The 19,791-nt window shown below is 53.6% G+C and overlaps 1 protein-coding gene across 2 annotated transcripts; it reads left to right on the plus strand.

Annotated features, from left to right (window-relative positions):
- Positions 1-19,612, plus strand: ntmt1 (N-terminal Xaa-Pro-Lys N-methyltransferase 1). Of its 2 annotated transcripts, none has more exons than XM_041192818.1 (4): positions 1-120; positions 12,613-12,825; positions 14,702-14,954; positions 18,329-19,612. In XM_041192818.1, the coding sequence occupies exons 2-4, from the start codon at positions 12,664-12,666 to the stop codon at positions 18,583-18,585; spliced, it is 672 nt and encodes a 223-aa protein (XP_041048752.1). In that variant the 5' UTR covers positions 1-120; positions 12,613-12,663; the 3' UTR covers positions 18,586-19,612. The 2 variants fall into 2 exon arrangements, with proteins under 2 accessions (XP_041048752.1, XP_041048753.1); XM_041192819.1 differs by lacking the exon at positions 1-120 and adding an exon at positions 13,556-13,674 and having other exon boundaries at positions 12,754-12,825.
- The last annotated feature ends 179 nt before the right edge of the window (positions 19,613-19,791 follow it).

Here is a 19,791-nt window from a genome sequence, read left to right on the forward strand (position 1 = left end):
GGTTGTCACTGGGTGGGCGGGACCGTGCGGAGGTCACTGGGTGGGCGGGGTTCTGGCCGCCGTCAGTTCGAGCTGAACGGAGTGTGGGATTCAGCGGCCTTTGCAGTGTCTCAGCAGCAGGTCAGTGAGTCCCCGTGAGGGCGCCCGCCCGCGGCTCCACATTTCAATAAAGCAGCGAGGCCGCAAAGGAGAAGCTTCTGACCGCAGTCGGTCAGTAAATGAGGGAGGGCCGACGGCGGCGCCCCCCTCCCCAAGAACCCAACCCCCGCTCCCTCCCCCCCAAAAAATCCCCCGTCTTCCCCAGAATCTCCCTCACCCTTCTCCCCCCAAAATGACCTACCCAACCCCCGGAAACTCTCAGCCCCCCCACCCACAACCCATCCTTCTCCATCCCCCCCAGAACTTGTCTCCCTCCAAAATCTCCCCCCCACCCGCCAAACCTCCTCCCCCAGAATCCGTCTCCCACTCTCCCCCCCCCGGCCACCCTCGGAAACTCACCCCTACCCACAACCCATCCTGCCCTGTCCCCCCAGAACTTGTCTCCCTCCAAAATCTCCCCCCCACAGAATCCATCTCCCACTTCCCCCCCCACCAAAATCCCCTCCTCCCACCTGCCTCTCCCCAAAATCCCTGTCTCCCAGAACCCACCCTCCCAACTCCCCCCAACCGCCTGAGCTCCCCCCACCACCCACTCTCTCTTCCCCCTCCCCACCCACTCTCTCTTCCCCCCCCCCACCCACTCTCTCTTCCCCCCCCCCACCCACTCTCTCTTCCCCCCCCCCACCCACTCTCTCTTCCCCCCCCCCACCCACTCTCTCTTCCCCCTCCCCACCCACTCTCTCTTCCCCCCCCCACCCACTCTCTCTTCCCCCCCCCCACCCACTCTCTCTTCCCCCCCCCACCCACTCTCTCTTCCCCCTCCCCACCCACTCTCTCTTCCCCCTCCCCACCCACTCTCTCTTCCCCCCCCCCACCCACTCTCTCTTCCCCCCCCCCACCCACTCTCTCTTCCCCCCCCCCCCCACCCACTCTCTCTTCCCCCCCCCCACCCACTCTCTCTTCCCCCCCCACCCACTCTCTCTTCCCCCCCCACCCACTCTCTCTTCCCCCCCCACCCACTCTCTCTTCCCCCCCCACCCACTCTCTCTTCCCCCCCCACCCACTCTCTCTTCCCCCCCCCACCCACTCTCTCTTCCCCCCCCACCCACTCTCTCTTCCCCCCCCCACCCACTCTCTCTTCCCCCCCCACCCACTCTCTCTTCCCCCCCCCACCCACTCTCTCTTCCCCCCCCCACCCACTCTCTCTTCCCCCTCCCCACCCACTCTCTCTTCCCCCCCCCCACCCACTCTCTCTTCCCCCCCCCACCCACTCTCTCTTCCCCCCCCCACCCACTCTCTCTTCCCCCCCCCACCCACTCTCTCTTCCCCCCCCACCCACTCTCTCTTCCCCCCCCCACCCACTCTCTCTTCCCCCCCCACCCACTCTCTCTTCCCCCCCCCACCCACTCTCTCTTCCCCCCCCCACCCACTCTCTCTTCCCCCCCCCCACCCACTCTCTCTTCCCCCCCCCCACCCACTCTCTCTTCCCCCCCCCACCCACTCTCTCTTCCCCCCCCCACCCACTCTCTCTTCCCCCCCCCCACCCACTCTCTCTTCCCCCCCCCCACCCACTCTCTCTTCCCCCCCCCCACCCACTCTCTCTTCCCCCCCCCACCCACTCTCTCTTCCCCCCCCCACCCACTCTCTCTTCCCCCCCCCACCCACTCTCTCTTCCCCCCCCCACCCACTCTCTCTTCCCCCCCCCACCCACTCTCTCTTCCCCCCCCCACCCACTCTCTCTTCCCCCCCCCACCCACTCTCTCTTCCCCCCCCCACCCACTCTCTCTTCCCCCCCCCACCCACTCTCTCTTCCCCCCCCCACCCACTCTCTCTTCCCCCCCCCCACCCACTCTCTCTTCCCCCCCCCCACCCACTCTCTCTTCCCCCCCCCACCCACTCTCTCTTCCCCCCCCCACCCACTCTCTCTTCCCCCCCCCACCCACTCTCTCTTCCCCCCCCCACCCACTCTCTCTTCCCCCCCCCACCCACTCTCTCTTCCCCCCCCCACCCACTCTCTCTTCCCCCCCCCACCCACTCTCTCTTCCCCCCCCCACCCACTCTCTCTTCCCCCCCCCACCCACTCTCTCTTCCCCCCCCCACCCACTCTCTCTTCCCCCCCCCACCCACTCTCTCTTCCCCCCCCCACCCACTCTCTCTTCCCCCCCCCACCCACTCTCTCTTCCCCCCCCCACCCACTCTCTCTTCCCCCCCCCACCCACTCTCTCTTCCCCCCCCACCCACTCTCTCTTCCCCCCCCACCCACTCTCTCTTCCCCCCCCACCCACTCTCTCTTCCCCCCCCCACCCACTCTCTCTTCCCCCCCCCACCCACTCTCTCTTCCCCCCCCCACCCACTCTCTCTTCCCCCCCCCCACCCACTCTCTCTTCCCCCCCCCCACCCACTCTCTCTTCCCCCCCCCACCCACTCTCTCTTCCCCCCCCCACCCACTCTCTCTTCCCCCCCCACCCACTCTCTCTTCCCCCCCCCACCCCATCTCTCTTCCCCCCCCCACCCACTCTCTCTTCCCCCCCCCACCCACTCTCTCTTCCCCCCCCCACCCACTCTCTCTTCCCCCCCCACCCACTCTCTCTTTCCCCCCCCACCCACTCTCTCTTCCCCCCCCACCCACTCTCTCTTCCCCCCCCCACCCACTCTCTCTTCCCCCCCCCACCCACTCTCTCTTCCCCCCCCCACCCACTCTCTCTTCCCCCCCCACCCACTCTCTCTTCCCCCCCCCACCCACTCTCTCTTCCCCCCCCCACCCACTCTCTCTTTCCCCCCCCCACCCACTCTCTCTTCCCCCCCACACCCACTCTCTCTTCCCCCCCCACCCACTCTCTCTTCCCCCCCCCACCCACTCTCTTCCCCCCCCACCCACTCTCTTTCCCCCCCCCACCCACTCTCTTTCCCCCCCCCACCCACTCTCTTTCCCCCCCCCCCACCCACTCTCTTTCCCCCCCCCACCCACTCTCTTTCCCCCCCCCACCCACTCTCTTTCCCCCCCCCACCCACTCTCTTTCCCCCCCCCACCCACTCTCTTTCCCCCCCCCCACCCACTCTCTTTCCCCCCCCCACCCACTCTCTTTCCCCCCCCCCACCCACTCTCTTTCCCCCCCCCCACCCACTCTCTTTCCCCCCCCCCCACCCACTCTCTTTCCCCCCCCCACCCACTCTCTTTCCCCCCCCCCACCCACTCTCTTTCCCCCCCCCCACCCACTCTCTTTCCCCCCCCCCCACCCACTCTCTTTCCCCCCCCCCACCCACTCTCTCTTCCCCCCCCCCACCCACTCTCTTCCCCCCCCCCACCCACTCTCTTTCCCCCCCCCCCACCCACTCTCTCTTCCCCCCCCCACCCACTCTCTCTTCCCCCCCCCACCCACTCTCTTCCCCCCCCCACCCACTCTCTCTTCCCCCCCCACCCACTCTCTCTTCCCCCCCCCACCCACTCTCTCTTCCCCCCCCCACCCACTCTCTCTTCCCCCCCCCACCCACTCTCTTTCCCCCCCCCACCCACTCTCTTTCCCCCCCCCACCCACTCTCTTCCCCCCCCCACCCACTCTCTTCCCCCCCCCACCCACTCTCTTCTTCCCCCCCCACCCACTCTCTTTCCCCCCCCCACCCACTCTCTCTTCCCCCCCCCACCCACTCTCTCTTCCCCCCCCCCACCCACTCTCTCTTCCCCCCCCCACCCACTCTCTCTTCCCCCCCCCCACCCACTCTCTCTTCCCCCCCCCACCCACTCTCTCTTCCCCCCCCCACCCACTCTCTCTTCCCCCCCCCACCCACTCTCTCTTCCCCCCCCCACCCACTCTCTCTTCCCCCCCCACCCACTCTCTCTTCCCCCCCCCACCCACTCTCTCTTCCCTCCCCCACCCACTCTCTCTTCCCCCCCCCACCCACTCTCTCTTCCCCCCCCCACCCACTCTCTCTTCCCCCCCCCACCCACTCTCTCTTCCCCCCCCCACCCACTCTCTCTTCCCCCCCCCACCCACTCTCTCTTCCCCCCCCCCACCCACTCTCTCTTCCCCCCCCCACCCACTCTCTCTTCCCCCCCCCACCCACTCTCTCTTCCCCCCCCCACCCACTCTCTCTTCCCCCCCCCACCCACTCTCTCTTCCCCCCCCCACCCACTCTCTCTTCCCCCCCCCACCCACTCTCTCTTCCCCCCCCCACCCACTCTCTCTTCCCCCCCCCACCCACTCTCTCTTCCCCCCCCCCACCCACTCTCTCTTCCCCCCCCCACCCACTCTCTCTTCCCCCCCCCACCCACTCTCTCTTCCCCCCCCCACCCACTCTCTCTTCCCCCCCCCACCCACTCTCTCTTCCCCCCCCCACCCACTCTCTCTTCCCCCCCCCACCCACTCTCTCTTCCCCCCCCCACCCACTCTCTCTTCCCCCCCCCACCCACTCTCTCTTCCCCCCCCCACCCACTCTCTCTTCCCCCCCCCCACCCACTCTCTCTTCCCCCCCCCACCCACTCTCTCTTCCCCCCCCCACCCACTCTCTCTTCCCCCCCCCACCCACTCTCTCTTCCCCCCCCCACCCACTCTCTCTTCCCCCCCCCACCCACTCTCTCTTCCCCCCCCCACCCACTCTCTCTTCCCCCCCCACCCACTCTCTCTTCCCCCCCCACCCACTCTCTCTTCCCCCCCCACCCACTCTCTCTTCCCCCCCACCCACTCTCTCTTCCCCCCCCACCCACTCTCTCTTCCCCCCCCACCCACTCTCTCTTCCCCCCCCACCCACTCTCTCTTCCCCCCCCACCCACTCTCTTCTTCCCCCCCCACCCACTCTCTTCTTCCCCCCCCCCAACCCACTCCCCCCTGGAAAACCCCTCTCCCCCAGAATCTCCCTCACCCTCTCTTCTCCCCACCTCCCAAAATGCCCCTCCCCACCCTGAAACCCGGCCACCCTTGGAAACTCTCACCCCTACCCACAACCCATCCTGCCCTGTCCCCCCAGATATTGCCTCCCTCCAAAATCAACCCCCCCCCCCAAAATCCCCATTCCTCTTCCCCCCCCCACCCACTCTCTCTTCCCCCCCCCACCCACTCTCTCTTCCCCCCCCCACCCACTCTCTCTTCCCCCCCCACCCACTCTCTCTTCCCCCCCCACCCACTCTCTCTTCCCCCCCCACCCACTCTCTCTTCCCCCCCCCACCCACTCTCTCTTCCCCCCCCCACCCACTCTCTCTTCCCCCCCCCACCCACTCTCTCTTCCCCCCCCCCACCCACTCTCTCTTCCCCCCCCCCACCCACTCTCTCTTCCCCCCCCCCACCCACTCTCTCTTCCCCCCCCCACCCACTCTCTCTTCCCCCCCCCACCCACTCTCTCTTCCCCCCCCCCACCCACTCTCTCTTCCCCCCCCCACCCACTCTCTCTTCCCCCCCCCCACCCACTCTCTCTTCCCCCCCCCACCCACTCTCTCTTCCCCCCCCCCACCCACTCTCTCTTCCCCCCCCCCACCCACTCTCTCTTCCCCCCCCCACCCACTCTCTCTTCCGCCCCCCACCCACTCTCTCTTCCCCCCCCCACCCACTCTCTCTTCCCCCCCCCACCCACTCTCTCTTCCCCCCCCCCACCCACTCTCTCTTCCCCCCCCCACCCACTCTCTCTTCCCCCCCCCACCCACTCTCTCTTCCCCCCCCCACCCACTCTCTCTTCCCCCCCCACCCACTCTCTCTTCCCCCCCCACCCACTCTCTCTTCCCCCCCCACCCACTCTCTCTTCCCCCCCCACCCACTCTCTCTTCCCCCCCCACCCACTCTCTCTTCCCCCCCCACCCACTCTCTCTTCCCCCCCCACCCACTCTCTCTTCCCCCCCCACCCACTCTCTCTTCCCCCCCCACCCACTCTCTCTTCCCCCCCCACCCACTCTCTCTTCCCCCCCCCACCCACTCTCTCTTCCCCCCCCCACCCACTCTCTCTTCCCCCCCCCCACCCACTCTCTCTTCCCCCCCCCACCCACTCTCTCTTCCCCCCCCCACCCACTCTCTCTTCCCCCCCCCACCCACTCTCTCTTCCCCCCCCACCCACTCTCTCTTCCCCCCCCCACCCACCCTCTCTTCCCCCCCCCACCCACTCTCTCTTCCCCCCCCCCCACCCACTCTCTCTTCCCCCCCCCCCACCCACTCTCTCTTCCCCCCCCCCACCCACTCTCTCTTCCCCCCCCCACCCACTCTCTCTTCCCTCCCCCCCACCCACTCTCTCTTCCCCCCCCCACCCACTCTCTCTTCCCCCCCCACCCACTCTCTCTTCCCCCCCCACCCACTCTCTCTTCCCCCCTCCCACCCACTCTCTCTTCCCCCCCTCCCACCCACTCTCTCTCCCCCCCTCCCACCCACTCTCTCTTCCCCCCCCCCCACCCACTCTCTCTTCCCCCCCCCCACCCACTCTCTCTTCCCCCCCCCCCCCACTCTCTCTTCCCCCCCCCACCCACTCTCTCTTCCCCCCCCACCCACTCTCTCTTCCCCCCCCACCCACTCTCTCTTCCCCCCCCCACCCACTCTCTCTCTTCCCCCCCCCCACCCACTCTCTCTTCCCCCCCCCCCACCCACTCTCTCTTCCCCCCCCCCACCCACTCTCTCTTCCCCCCCCCACCCACTCTCTCTTTCCCCCCCCCCACCCACTCTCTCTTCCCCCCCCCACCCACTCTCTCTTCCCCCCCCCACTCTCCTCCCCCCCCACCCACTCTCTCTTGGCCCCCCCACCCACTCTCTCTTCGCCCCCCCCCACCCACTCTCTCTTCCCCCCCCCACCCACTCTCTCTTCCCCCCCCCCACCCACTCTCTCTTCCCCCCCCCACCCACTCTCTCTTCCCCCCCCCACCCACTCTCTCTTCCCCCCACCCCCACCCACTCTCTCTTCCCCCCCACCCCCACCCACTCTCTCTTCCCCCCCCCCCACCCACTCTCTCTTCCCCCCCACCCCCACCCACTCTCTCTTCCCCCCCCCCCACCCACTCTCTCTTCCCCCCCCACCCCCCCCCCCACTCTCTCTTCCCCCCCCCCCCACCCACTCTCTCTTCCCCCCCCCCTCCACCCACTCTCTCTTCCCCCCCCCCCACCCACTCTCTCTTCCCCCCCCCCCACCCACTCTCTCTTCCCCCCCCCCCCCACCCACTCTCTCTTCCCCCCCCCCCCCACCCACTCTCTCTTTCCCCCCCCCCCACCCACCCACTCTCTCTTCCCCCCCCCCACCCACCCACTCTCTCTTCCCCCCCCCCCACCCACCCAATCTCTCTTCCCCCCCACCCACTCCCTCTTCCCCCCCCCCCCAACCCACTCCCCCCTGGAAAACCCCTCTCCCCCAGAATCTCCCTCACCCTCTCTTCTCCCCACCTCCCAAAATGCCCCTCCCCACCCTGAAACCCGGCCACCCTTGGAAACTCTCACCCCTACCCACAACCCATCCTGCCCTGTCCCCCCAGATATTGCCTCCCTCCAAAATCACCCCCCCCCCCCAAAATCCCCATTCCGCAGAGCATCCCACGCATTCCGTCTCCCCCCATCCACCTCTCCCTGAAACCTGCCACCTTCCTCCCCAACCCATCCCTTCCCCCCAGAACTTCCCTCACATCCTGACTCTCCTCCCCCCACCCCAAAAAAAACTCCCCCATCTGCCCCTCTGAAGCCCACGGCCCCTGGAACTCCACCCCTTCCTCCAAAGTTCCTTTCCCCCGCCCCAACCCACCAGACCTCCAGCCCCGTCCCTGGCCCAGATCCTCTGCTTCCCTTCACCCTGCACCCTTCAGTCTCCAGCCCCTCAGCAGAATGTGCTGGGTGACTAGGTTGAGTCTGGATGCCCCTGTAACTCAGTTAGGAATAGCGTGTTGAAGTGAAATTGATGTACAAGATGACCGTGATCTTATTGAATGGTGAAGCAGACTCGTGGGGCTGAATGTCCTATTGCCACTTCTATTTCTTGTGTTTTTCATGTGTAGTTCCCCCCTCCAGAGTGACCAGACAGCTGAGTATAAAACCATTCTTTAGAGGGTGTTGACTGCAACAGGAGCTGAGAGATTTAGTTCTCTGAATGTGAGAAGACCCAGAGCCTGAAGGTATTCCATTCAGCCCCTTCTCTCTGAGGCTGAGAAAGATGCTGGGCTGACGCAGAGAGGAGGTTTTCCCTGATATAGCTTTGGAATTCCTGCGCTGCAGCTCAGTGGGGGGCTCTTCACCACCTGTCTCAGTCCAACAGCTGTTGAAACAGTCAGACTGTTCCGAGAGGTGACTGTGTCCCAGTCACTGGCGGATTCTGTCTGTCCCATCATCACTGATCCCAGTCCAAAAAACCTTTGATCCATTTCATTCTATTTTTCCAGCTGAGACCCTCTTAACTTCTCAACCTCTGACTGAGCTTCTCCAGCAGCCCAGACTGGGGTCACTTCATTACGGTTTGTGCGATGGATATAGTACAGCCTGAGAATGTACAGATTTATCTAATTTTAAATTTCCCTTCTCTCTTATCATTCTCATTTTTGAAGCCTAGAGCAGAATCAGACCACTAAATGGACATTTCACTGCAACCTCCTTGCTGAACTGCTCTTTGGTCCTTGAAGCCTTTAGTATTCCTCGGTTAGCAGCTCTCCAGTTCTCCTTTCAAATAATTGATTCTGTTTCAACAGCAATTTGTGACAGAGGAACTGACCGGTTGGCCCTTGACAGAAATAAATTTTCTGCAAATGTTTTCTTCCGGTCGCTGATGGCTATGACCTCTGGAGGCTGACAGTTTGGAAGAGATGAGCAGAAACGAAAAGTTCAGCTGGCCGAGAAGAGGGCCCAGAGAAAAGAGGCCAGCGAACTGTGCATCTTCTTAGCCCATTGTCTCCCTCTGCAGTAATTGGGCAGAGACTGCCATGTAAGAGTGGGGCTTCTGAGCCCCACCAGGCGATGCTTAATAGAGTCAACCAACACAGCACTAACCATCGTCTTACAAGACGAAGGCTGGCGCACCACGTCAAACCGAGAATTCTCTGTCGTTTAGGGCCCTATGTGGTTTTGTTGCTGTACTTCCAAACTGGAAGCTCCTGTATATTCCATGTGGAATGTTACCACTTCAGGAATGTTTCCTTCAGCAATGTCTAGTTTCACAGTTTCCTTATTGAACTGTATCTGTGTCTGCCCTCCCTGGTAACGTGATTGAAGGTCAGGGATATCCTACACCCTATACAAAACACAGGCAGTTTGCCCTTGTGTTTAACTCTTATCTCGCTACCCTATTCTGTTTGAACTCTGCACCAGGAAACTTCCCCTCCGAATCAGAGGATTGTGGGTTCAAGTCCCATTCTAGAAACTTCAGTTGCATAATCTAGGCTGACACTTCCAGTGCTGTACTGAGGGAGTGCTGCACAGTTGGAGTGTCTGCTGGCCGAGATGGTAAACTGAGACCCTGTCTACTCATTCAGGTGGATGTAAAAGATCCCATGGCACTATTTGAAGAAGAGCAGAGGATTTCTTCCTTGTGTCCTGAGCCAAAATCTATCCTTCAGCCAGCACCTAGAACCGATTACCTGGTCAATATCAGCCTGCTGTGTACAAATTGGCTGCTGTGTTTCCTACGCTACAAACAGTGATTACACTTCAAAATAATTTATTAGCTGTAAAACGCTTTGGAATATCCGAAGGATGTGAAACACACTGTATAAGTGCAAGCTCGTTCTTGGCACAGTTGCCTCATTGGTGGCCAATTTCTAACAATTGCAGTTTAAGATCCATGCAAATTAACGAGAGGCTGGATTTCAGGTTTTTGATTGATGCTCAAAGCTTCATAGCACGCTCCCATGCAGTTCGTAGCTCCCATGTTCTGCAGTGGACTGAGGTCAAGAGTAATGACAGAGCAGTAGAGGGAGTACTGATCCACTGCTCAATCAGTATCTGAACAACTCTCCTGTTCCTCACCCTTGTGTGGCAGCTGAGAAGTGGGATCAGCTTCTCTACTTGATATACTAGCAACAGAATGCAAGAAACTGATCCATGCTTTACTGGAGCAAAATTATTCTGCCTCTTTGCAAAAATTAAAATAGTCTTATTAAAATTGGCAATTAATAGCCTTGTCAGCTTTCTAGACCTCACCAGACAGAGCTGAAGCTGACACTCCAAGCTGCAGTGTGACAGTGCCACTCCAACATAGTAAGAACAGCAACTAGATATTCATGCCAGTTGATTGAAAGCTTTAAGAGGCTCCGGTTGACGCTGCCTCATCAGCCTGAATCCGGTGCATTCAGTAACTGGCTTGCTGCGCTGCTCTCGCATCACATGCAGTTAGATCTATCGCTAATAGGTATAGGATTGGTGGTTACAGATCTGTCACTGTATAACACCGGAGTACAGTACAGGTGGGGACAGGTCTTTCACTGTATAACGCTGGAGTACAGTCCTGATGGGGATAGGTGTCATGAAATTATTAATGTATACAATGTTGGAATTTTTTTTTAGCGGTTTAGTCTGTGGATGTGTCTTAATTGGATTAAAGCCAGCTAGCCTGGGTGCTTTGATGTATACTAGTTTTGAGATGTAAGAGAGGTAGAGTGCGTTTGCATTTTGTTGAATAGAGCATTCAAGAAGGGGAGTGAAATCTGGCACCCAGCTAGCAGAGACCTAGCAATGTTTATATTACTAATAAAATTGGTACTATGAAAGGGGTTTTATTATTAGAAGAGGTGGAGTTCAAAGGGGCTGGTGATACAATGAGAATTTACATTCAATAAGGTGTGCTAGTTATAACAGATAGCAGTTTTGTGTGTGCAGCGCAGAGGCAATGTAAGATTAAAGCCTGTAAGCCTATGACTGTGTCTGCAAAGGAACCAAAGTGAAAGGAACCTCATTTTGAATTTGTACAGTGAAATGCTTTGCTTGGTGTCTGATTAAAGTCTATGGGTAGCTGTTGCCTTAATGGAGATTAGTTTGGGAATTTGTTAAAAGTTATGAAAGTAGTAATTTGTTGCCATGTGTATATACTTGTATAAATTAATAAATGTTTCATGTAGTTTGATATTAAAAACCTCTCGAGAACTGGTGGTCTGATTCCTGAATTTAGAGATGTATCTCAAACATACCACTTGAAAATATAGGTTATGACAGTTGTTTAAAGTTCCCTCTGGGGTTTTTAAATAACTCAGTTTTACCAACTGCTGTGTCATAACAGCAGGTCTGTCAGTGTATAACATGGGTACAGTGGGGACGGGTCTATCACTGTATAACACGGGTGCAGTACTGGTGGGGACAGGTCCGTGACTGTATAACACTGGGGTACAGGACTGGTGGGGATGGGTCTATCACTATAACACAGATGCAGTACTGGTGGGGACAGGTCTGTCACTGTATAACAGTGGGATACAGTACTGGTGGGGACAGGTCTGTCATGTATAACACTAGGATACAGTACTGGTGGGGACAGGTCTATCACTGTATAACACTGAGGTACAGTAATGGTGGGGACGGGTCTATCACTGTATAACACGGGTGCAGTACTGGTGGGGACAGGTCTGTGACTGTATAACACTGGGGTACAGGACTGGTGGGGATGTGTCTTTCACTATAACACAGGTGCAGTACTGGTGGGGACAGGTCTGTCACTGTATAACACTGGGATACAGTACTGGTGGGGACAGGTCTGTCAGGTATATCACTGGGATACAGTACTGGGGGGGCAGGTCTATCACTGTATAACACGGGTACAGTACTGGTGGGGACAGGTCTATCACTATAATACGGGTACAGTACTGAAGGGGATGGGTCTGTCACTGTATAACACTGGGGTACAATACTGGTGGAGACGGGTCTATCACTGTATAACACTGGGGTACAATACTGGTGGGGACAGGTCTATCATTGTATAATACTGGGGTACAGTACTGGTGGGGACAGGTCTATCACTGTATAACACTGGGATACAGTACTGGTGGGGACAGGTCTATCACTGTATAACACTGGGGTACAGTACTGGTGGGGACAGGTCTATCACTCTATAACACTGGGATACAGTACTGATGGTGGTATCATTGAGAGATGTTCTCGCATAGCTATTTACTGTTCTGGACCACACAGTGTGATTCTGCTGTTATACCTAAGATGTTTTTCATTTGCAATCTGTAGAGTAAGCTGGTTCCAATTCCCAGTTTCCCAGATTGAGATCCTTCTCAATTCATTTTCCGGTGTGTGGCTGGAACAATTCGTTCCTGAACCTTAAAGACTGTGCAATTCATTCCTACCCAGTGTCTTCAAAATTAATCTTCACTTCCCCTCTTCTTCCAGTCTGTAGGCTCTTAAAATTCAAGCTTGTTGTCATCTGGTCACTGCTGATAGAGTGGGAGGAAGCTCATGTGGAAGATTAACACCTACGCAGACCTGTTGGAATGCATGACCTGTTTCTGTGCTGTAAATTCTAGGCAATTCTGCTAACTCTGGGCTATTGACTGAGCTTTCTCTGTGGATAATCTTCTAACAAATAAATTTCTATTGTTACACTGTGTACATCTGGGATTTAATTTTTGTTTCTCCCCTCCCCATGTAGCCGACCTCTAATTCTACCTCCATTCTCCCAAACTGACTGGGTTTGTGTGCCATGACTGCAGAGCTGATTGGTGATGAAGACGGGTTCTACTCCAAAGCCCAGAAATACTGGAAGAATATCCCGCCGACAGTGGATGGCATGCTGGGTGGGTACGGGCACATCTCCAGCATTGACATCAATTCCTCCAAGAGGTTTCTACAGAGATTTGTTGGGGTGAGCCTCTTTCATTATTTGTATTCCTATTTATTGCTAGTTCTTTTGAGCATTTTATTCAACTCTGCCCCCAAAAAGGGTTTTGGCTTTCATGACTCAACATGTGCAGTTCCAGCAGAATGATTGGCTGACAGGTGTGTCTTTAATTTGCCCCCCCCTCTCCCCCACCGTAGAAGAATAGCAGGGCCTGTGAAGGGGTAGGCGGCAGGTGGCAGGCTGACACATTAGGTCATAACCACTTTGGGCACAGTTGGGAAATTGCAGTGGTTAGGTTACACTTCAAATTTCCACTAAAATTCATCTTCGTAAGTACAAATGTAAAATCTTCTTTGAATCTGTACAATTGGTCAACCTAATCATATAAAGTCATAGCACAGAAGGAGGCCATTTGGCCTGTTGCCTGTGCTCCCTTTCTCTGCAAGAGTATTTCACCTGGGGCAGCTCCCCTACCTTTACTCCAAAGCCCTGCAAATTCTTCCTCTTCAGGTAACGATCCAAATTCTCTCTCAGAATAGAATTCTAATGAGTTATGATTCTTTTAGGGACCGTTAACGTTTAAAGAAGAAATCCAAACACCCCACAGTGAACCGACACAATATTTCATGTTTCCAAACAAAAACAAACTATTATATATCAAACAGAATTAAACAAAGTAAGTGCTATTAACTCATAGATTATGAAGAGTAATGCTATGAACTCAGTTCTACTTTTTACTTCCCCCTTCCCCAAGAGTTCTTCTCTTATGAAATCTTGAAGGTTCATTTACTTTTCCTGGAACTAACCCAGAGGTATGACACAGCCCTTCAGAATTCACTTTAATTCTCTTCAGTGTTCCAGCTATACTCCAAGGTAAGATATTATGAGGATCCTCCCATTAACTTTTGGCTAAGCGACCCTTCAATTTGTTTTTAAAGATCTTGCGACTGGGGACCCTTCAGCTTCTTATCCTGGCTTGGACATACAAAGACTGCACTTTCCCAATCTACTTCCACAGCTTCTGTACAATTCTTTCCAAGCTAACTATTCAAGCTGACTGTTTTCTGCCACAAGGCTCTGTGAGCACCACTGCAGATTTCTTCCACTAGCCGTAAACTAGAGCAAGTCTTTCCTGCTGCTTTTCCCTCAGGTAACCCAAACTGAACTGCCTGCTTCTGTCAGCAAACACAGATAAATTAAAATAAAAGAACCTCTACCCAAGGCTCCACCCTGAATCACTATCTCTATGGCAATGTGGCATGTTTGGGGATGATCCAAACAGAAATGCAAACAAATTATTTTATCTTCAGCACAGTTCTTTGATTCTGCACCCCATAGGAATAATTTATATTTCTAATGGATGTAATTGACCACTTTCCAGACTCCCCAGCTCCTTTACAAGCTTAGTGGTGGATCATTTATTGTTTAAGATTTTTTTCCCCCACTAATATCTCTGACCTGATAGGCTATGTTTTAAGTGTAATAAACCTAGGTTTGTCTGAGTTGCGTTTACATCAGAGTTGTTTTCACCAGATTCTCAACCAGATGTCTCCATTTTCTTCAGTTAAAACTTTGATTCCTAAAACTGAAAATTATATTTTGAAACATGGATTATGGACTAGATATTTACAACAAATAGAACAGAATTTTTTCTTTTCTCCATCCCATTCCATTAAAAACTAATTCTTGACGTGTTTAAGTGTGATAACCAGGAGCAGTTTAATTAATCCAGCTGTAAAGGGGATTATCACCTAGTTCTAGGGCCGTGGTCTCCTGTTATTGGGAAGTGACTGAACTTTGGTACTCCCCCAGTAACCAATAGAAACCTAATTTTACCATAGCGCTGGAGAGTGTCTGTGCTTTCCTGCGACACTTTTGTGTCACCTTTTGTTCTCAACAGGAAGGCTCCGGGAAAGCAGGGGTGGGCTGCGCACTGGACTGCGGTGCTGGGATTGGCAGGATCACCAAACGACTGCTGCTGCCTCTGTTTAAAGTTGTCGACATGGTGGATGTGACGGAGGGCTTCTTAGCCAAGGCTAAGGCCCACCTGGGGGAGGAAGGCAATCGTGTGGGCAACTACTACTGCTGCGGTCTGCAGGACTTCATCCCACAGCCCCAGCGATATGATGTTATCTGGATCCAGTGGGTGATAGGTAAGGCACTAATGTTAGTCAATCTCCTGTGGCCCTGCACATAAATATTGAAACCCAGTGCAGGCTTAAGTTGGAGCAGGGTCAGAGGGTAGGGAATCAGGGGCTGGAGTGTGAGGATATAATGCAGTCTTCATTTTAAAACAAAGACTGCATTATATTCTTTCATTTGTGCATCCATATTTATAATAGTAATTGTCCATGTAAATGTACCACTCTGTATTACACCCTCCCACCAGTGGTTGCACTGCAACTCCTGCACTCGTGGAAGCGTGTAATAAAAGTGTGACATGCTTACATGGGAAATTTCCATTATAAATGCAGAATCAGAATTTATAATGCATGTCCGCATTTTTAATGGAACAAATTGACAGGAAGTACATGCAAGCATAAGATTATATAATATTTCACTGATTTCAAGAAATCAAGTTGTCTGCGGAGGAACTCAAGGCCAAGTGTAGCCCTCAGGTGAAATCCGGGTTAGAAGGTTGGAGATAATTGGTAACAGATATAATTCGGTGCCCATTTAAAAGTTCCTCTTTCTGTCTTTATTTTCATATAATGCTTTTCGCCTTGATGTTTAAATAGCAAAGCATTAAGGCAGTTTGAGGAGAGAAACAGCTGGTTGCAGCAGGGAAATTTCTCTGCAGGACAGATAGTGCAACTGTAAAACTGAAGGGTGACTGCGTTACAAGTTTACAGAGATGGTTTGCATTGTAAATCTGGGCATAGGAATTCAGAGCAAGTAGCAAGCACAGGTGTAAGATTTTTAATGTACTCTGTAGAAATTCTATCTCTTCCCCAACCTGAGACTCTTGCTCTTGCTAAGGTACATCTCACAGGCACTGATATCTTAAGTCACTCAGTGTTCATTGTGCGAGCCTAACACTGTACAAACCCCACCATCCGAAACACCCACATTTAAAACAGGCCATAGCTTACATCAGCACCGCATTTAAAGCCATTAACCATTAACTTCAGTGACAATTTCAAAATTCAGTCATTATGTCTTAGTGCTCTGTGTTATTCATGCAGAAACAGCTGTGTTTACTCACCAGCTCATCCCTCCTTAAGGAGCACTTGAAGCACGACTGCTCAAGAAAATAGCAGCACTTTAAGATCCAATTACATTAGCTTTAGTACTTTCATCCCCCATAACTGGCGTGGGGTTACAATTTGCAGTAGCAAAGGTGATGATTTTTAATAATGACCTACAGTGTATATTAAAGTACAGTTAATGTTACCCTGTTGTACCAGTCATCCATGTATAGTGCCCTGTATTAATGGTGAGAACTGTACTAACGAGTTAGTTGACTTTGAGAAGATCATGGAATGGTTATGCACAGAAGAAGGCCATTCTGCCCATTGGGTCCATGCCAGCTCCCTGCAAGTGCAGTTTAGCTAGTTCCAGTCTCTGCCCTTTCCAATGGATCTGCATATTTATTTCCTTTCAGATGCTCATCTAATTCCCTGTAGCAAGACACGGTTGACCACCCTATCAGACAGTGCGTTCCAGATTCTAACCACTTGTTGCATAAAAACATTTTTCCCATAATGCCTTCGGTTCTGCCTATCACTTTAAATAGACAGGCCCGGTCCTATTCTCAGTTAGTATTCACTCATCCAGTTAAAGAATTACATCAAGTGTACAGCACAGAGACAGCCATTCAGCCCAACTGGTCATGCTAATGTTTGTGCTCCCACACGTCAGTCTAGCGGCAGGTCATTGGTTAGAGATCAGGAATGGGGACACCATCTGATTGTCCCCAATTCCCATTGGTCCTGAGGCCAATTCCAACCTCCTTCCCATTATTCCAGCTGAGAGCAATGCACACTGGGAATCCAACCGCTCTGGGCTATGCACTGAAAGCAGACTGAAAATGGAGCTGCTCTGGGTTGTGCATATTTACCTTGTACAACTGAGGCCAGAATCAAATGATATTTACTCTCTGAAATTAAATGATCTCTAAGCAGAGTTACTGCATGTCTGACAGATGAGAAAGCAGCCAGTCTGTAATGAGCCTCTGCTTTACCAGTGCATCAAGCGGTGCTACCCGACCAATCGGTGTTGCTGTGACAGCTCTATTCCACACAGGGCATCAATCAGCGGTGACACCTCCAAAATTGAACAACAGTTAACCATCGGGGGACCTTCTACCCTCTGAAATTCACTCCTATCCTTGGATGCTGAATCATGCTGTCATGCTGGATACCAGCAGCTCCGTCGCCCACCCCAATACCAGGTGTTGGGATACTAGCAGCAGCACCCCCACCCCCCTGAGCACAACATGACGCTAGATTGACGTTTTATTGAGTAGCATTGCAGGCTAACACCAACCGGTGCCTATTTTGGTGCGGTTTCCTGCAGGGATAGTGAGAAGCAGCTTGAACTTGAATTGCCATCCTGCCAGCCCAGTAATCCTGAGGACAGTTATATGCCCAGATTGTTCTTACCATCCACCACCCACCCCTATCACAAGGCTGAGCTCACCATTTGGGGCACTATTGTTTTGAATGACTCTCTAGCACAATGGAGAGTGAAATTATCAGTGAACTTATCAACAGAGCTGGGCACAATTTTCAGCTTGGATTGCTCACTTAGAAAGACCTTTTCCTATTGCTCTGCTGTCAGTTAAAATAGGCAATTAGCATGATTTATAAATAGAGACATAGAATACAAAGCAGGAGAGGTTAAAATAAATCTTTATAAATCACTGGTTAGATCTCAGCTGGAGCATGATGTCTGATTCTGGGCACCACACTTTAGAAAGGATGTCAAGGCCAAGGAGAAGGGGCAGAGGAGATTTAGTAGATGGTATCAGGGATGAGTGACTTTGGTTATTTGGAGAGATTGGAAGCTAGGATTGTTCTCCTTGGAGCAGAGAAGGTTAAAGGGGAGATTTAATAGAAGGTATGAAGGGTTTTAATAGAGTAAATAAGGAGAAACTCTTTCCAATGGCAGGAGGGTTGGTAACCAGATTGAAGAGAATTGACAAAAGAGCCAGAGGGGGAGATGAGATTTTTTTTTGATGCAGTGAGGAGAATTTTTTTTTAACGCAGCAAGTTGTTGTGATATGGAACGTGCTACCTGAAAGGATGGTGGAAGCAGATTCAGTAGGAACTTTCGAAAGGGAATTGGATAAACACTTGAAAAAGAAAAGTTTGCCATGCTGTAGGAAAAGAATAAGTGGGAGTGGAACTAATTAAAAAGCTCTTTCAAAGAACCAACCGGTGCAAGAGCAGAATGACCACCTTCTGTGTTGTAATTTTTGTAATTCTATGAATGTAGGCCAAGGCATGAATTATGTGCCACAGTTTTGACAATCTGCTGTAGTTTCCATTAAGGAGTCACTGAGCCTCTCTTGGGATTGTTTCAGGGCACCTGACAGACGCCCATCTCACCCAGTTCCTCAAAAGATGCCAAAAAGGTCTTCGGCCGAATGGAATCATCTGCATGAAAGACAATGTGAGCCAGGAGGGGGTGATTGAGGATGAGGTGGACAGCAGTGTCTGCCGGGACCTGGCCTCCCTGCGTGCCATCGTGCGGCTGGCGGGACTCCACGTGTTGGCGGAGGAGAAGCAGGATAACTTCCCCGATGAGATTTATCAGGTGTACAGTCTGGCCCTGAGGTGAAGCTAACTGACCCTGTGTGCGAGGTGGGGGTGTCGTAAAGGGAGAGCGAGAGAGATAAAGGGAAAAGAATGGCACACAGCTCCAGGGCACTAGGTGTAATATAAAACAAACCTGAAGCACAGCACAGCGGGAGCAGAACTGCATTGAACTTTATTCCTGAATGGTAGCTCCGACAATGACCTGGAACCTTCTTTCCACCAAGTGGATGAATCCAATGATCAAGGAAAGCATTGATTAACAGGATGCTGAGAAGCAGTGTCAGCAAATTAATATCTTTGTCTGTACTTTGACTAGCTACACCTAATGATCCACTGTATTTCTTCAGAGCAGAGTTTCCAGGGAAGAAATGGAAAGCGGGGATATTTTAAACAGTTTGTGTTTGTCATGCAAAATCAACTGATTTTTCCATTCACCAAAAGCTATGAACTGGAGAGCAGCAAGTCCCACTCTGGACTGAAGCTTCTAATCTGGGCTGCGAGTTTACCACAGCAATGGGGGAATGCTGCACCCTTGGAGGTGTTGCCTTTTAAACTGAGGCCCAATGTGGCCAACGTTACTCCCTCAAACAGCACTACCAGTAAGCATCATCTGTCCATTCATCACGTTAACCTTTGAGGAATCTTGCTCTGCACAACATGGCTTCCCCATTTTGCCTACACTTCAAAGCATTTCATTGTATTTCAAGCACTTTGGGCCATTACTTAGAGGCGGCCTTCCCTTGCTAATATTGGACAGGTACAAATCTCAAACTGCAAGTCCTTCCATTTTGAGGAATTCTCCCCACTGGAGCCTCCAATGTCTGCCTCCTCTCTCTTTCTCTCTCTCTCTGTCTCTCCCCCCATTTCTCTCTCTTGCGCTCCCAGTCTGCAGCAACTGCTGCTACCAGATTGTGTGGAGTTTAAGTTCTTAGGAAATGCATTCAGATCCCACAACACATTGAGGCCCAAGAAATTTGGTTCAATTTTTAAACAATGCAATTTATCAGATATCATAATTTATTAAATAAATGGATTATTTTTGTGTGAAATGTGTGTATTTTGTCATTTGAAAGTATTGCTGCTGTAGGCAGCAGCCATCTAGTGACAGCACAGCAGAAATTCTCTCCAACAAGTCTCTCCATTGCTGCATGGATCATCTGCAGGTAATATGAAAAGTTTCTAGAGTTGCTTGTCCGTGGATGGTTCTTCTGCTCTTCAGTGCACAATC

Source organism: Carcharodon carcharias, chromosome 8, assembly GCF_017639515.1.
Source record: "Carcharodon carcharias isolate sCarCar2 chromosome 8, sCarCar2.pri, whole genome shotgun sequence".
NCBI classification, from domain to species: Eukaryota; Metazoa; Chordata; class Chondrichthyes; order Lamniformes; family Lamnidae; genus Carcharodon; species Carcharodon carcharias.

Bases quoted from the DNA above. Each gene is read 5' to 3' on its own strand.
- ntmt1 (XM_041192818.1), top strand. From the start codon at position 12,664: ATGACTGCAGAGCTGATTGGTGATGAAGACGGGTTCTACTCCAAAGCC. The intron at 12,826-14,701 runs GTGAGCCTCTTT...TGTTCTCAACAG, and splicing joins TTCTACAGAGATTTGTTGGG to GAAGGCTCCGGGAAAGCAGG. The intron at 14,955-18,328 runs GTAAGGCACTAA...GGATTGTTTCAG, and splicing joins CTGGATCCAGTGGGTGATAG to GGCACCTGACAGACGCCCAT.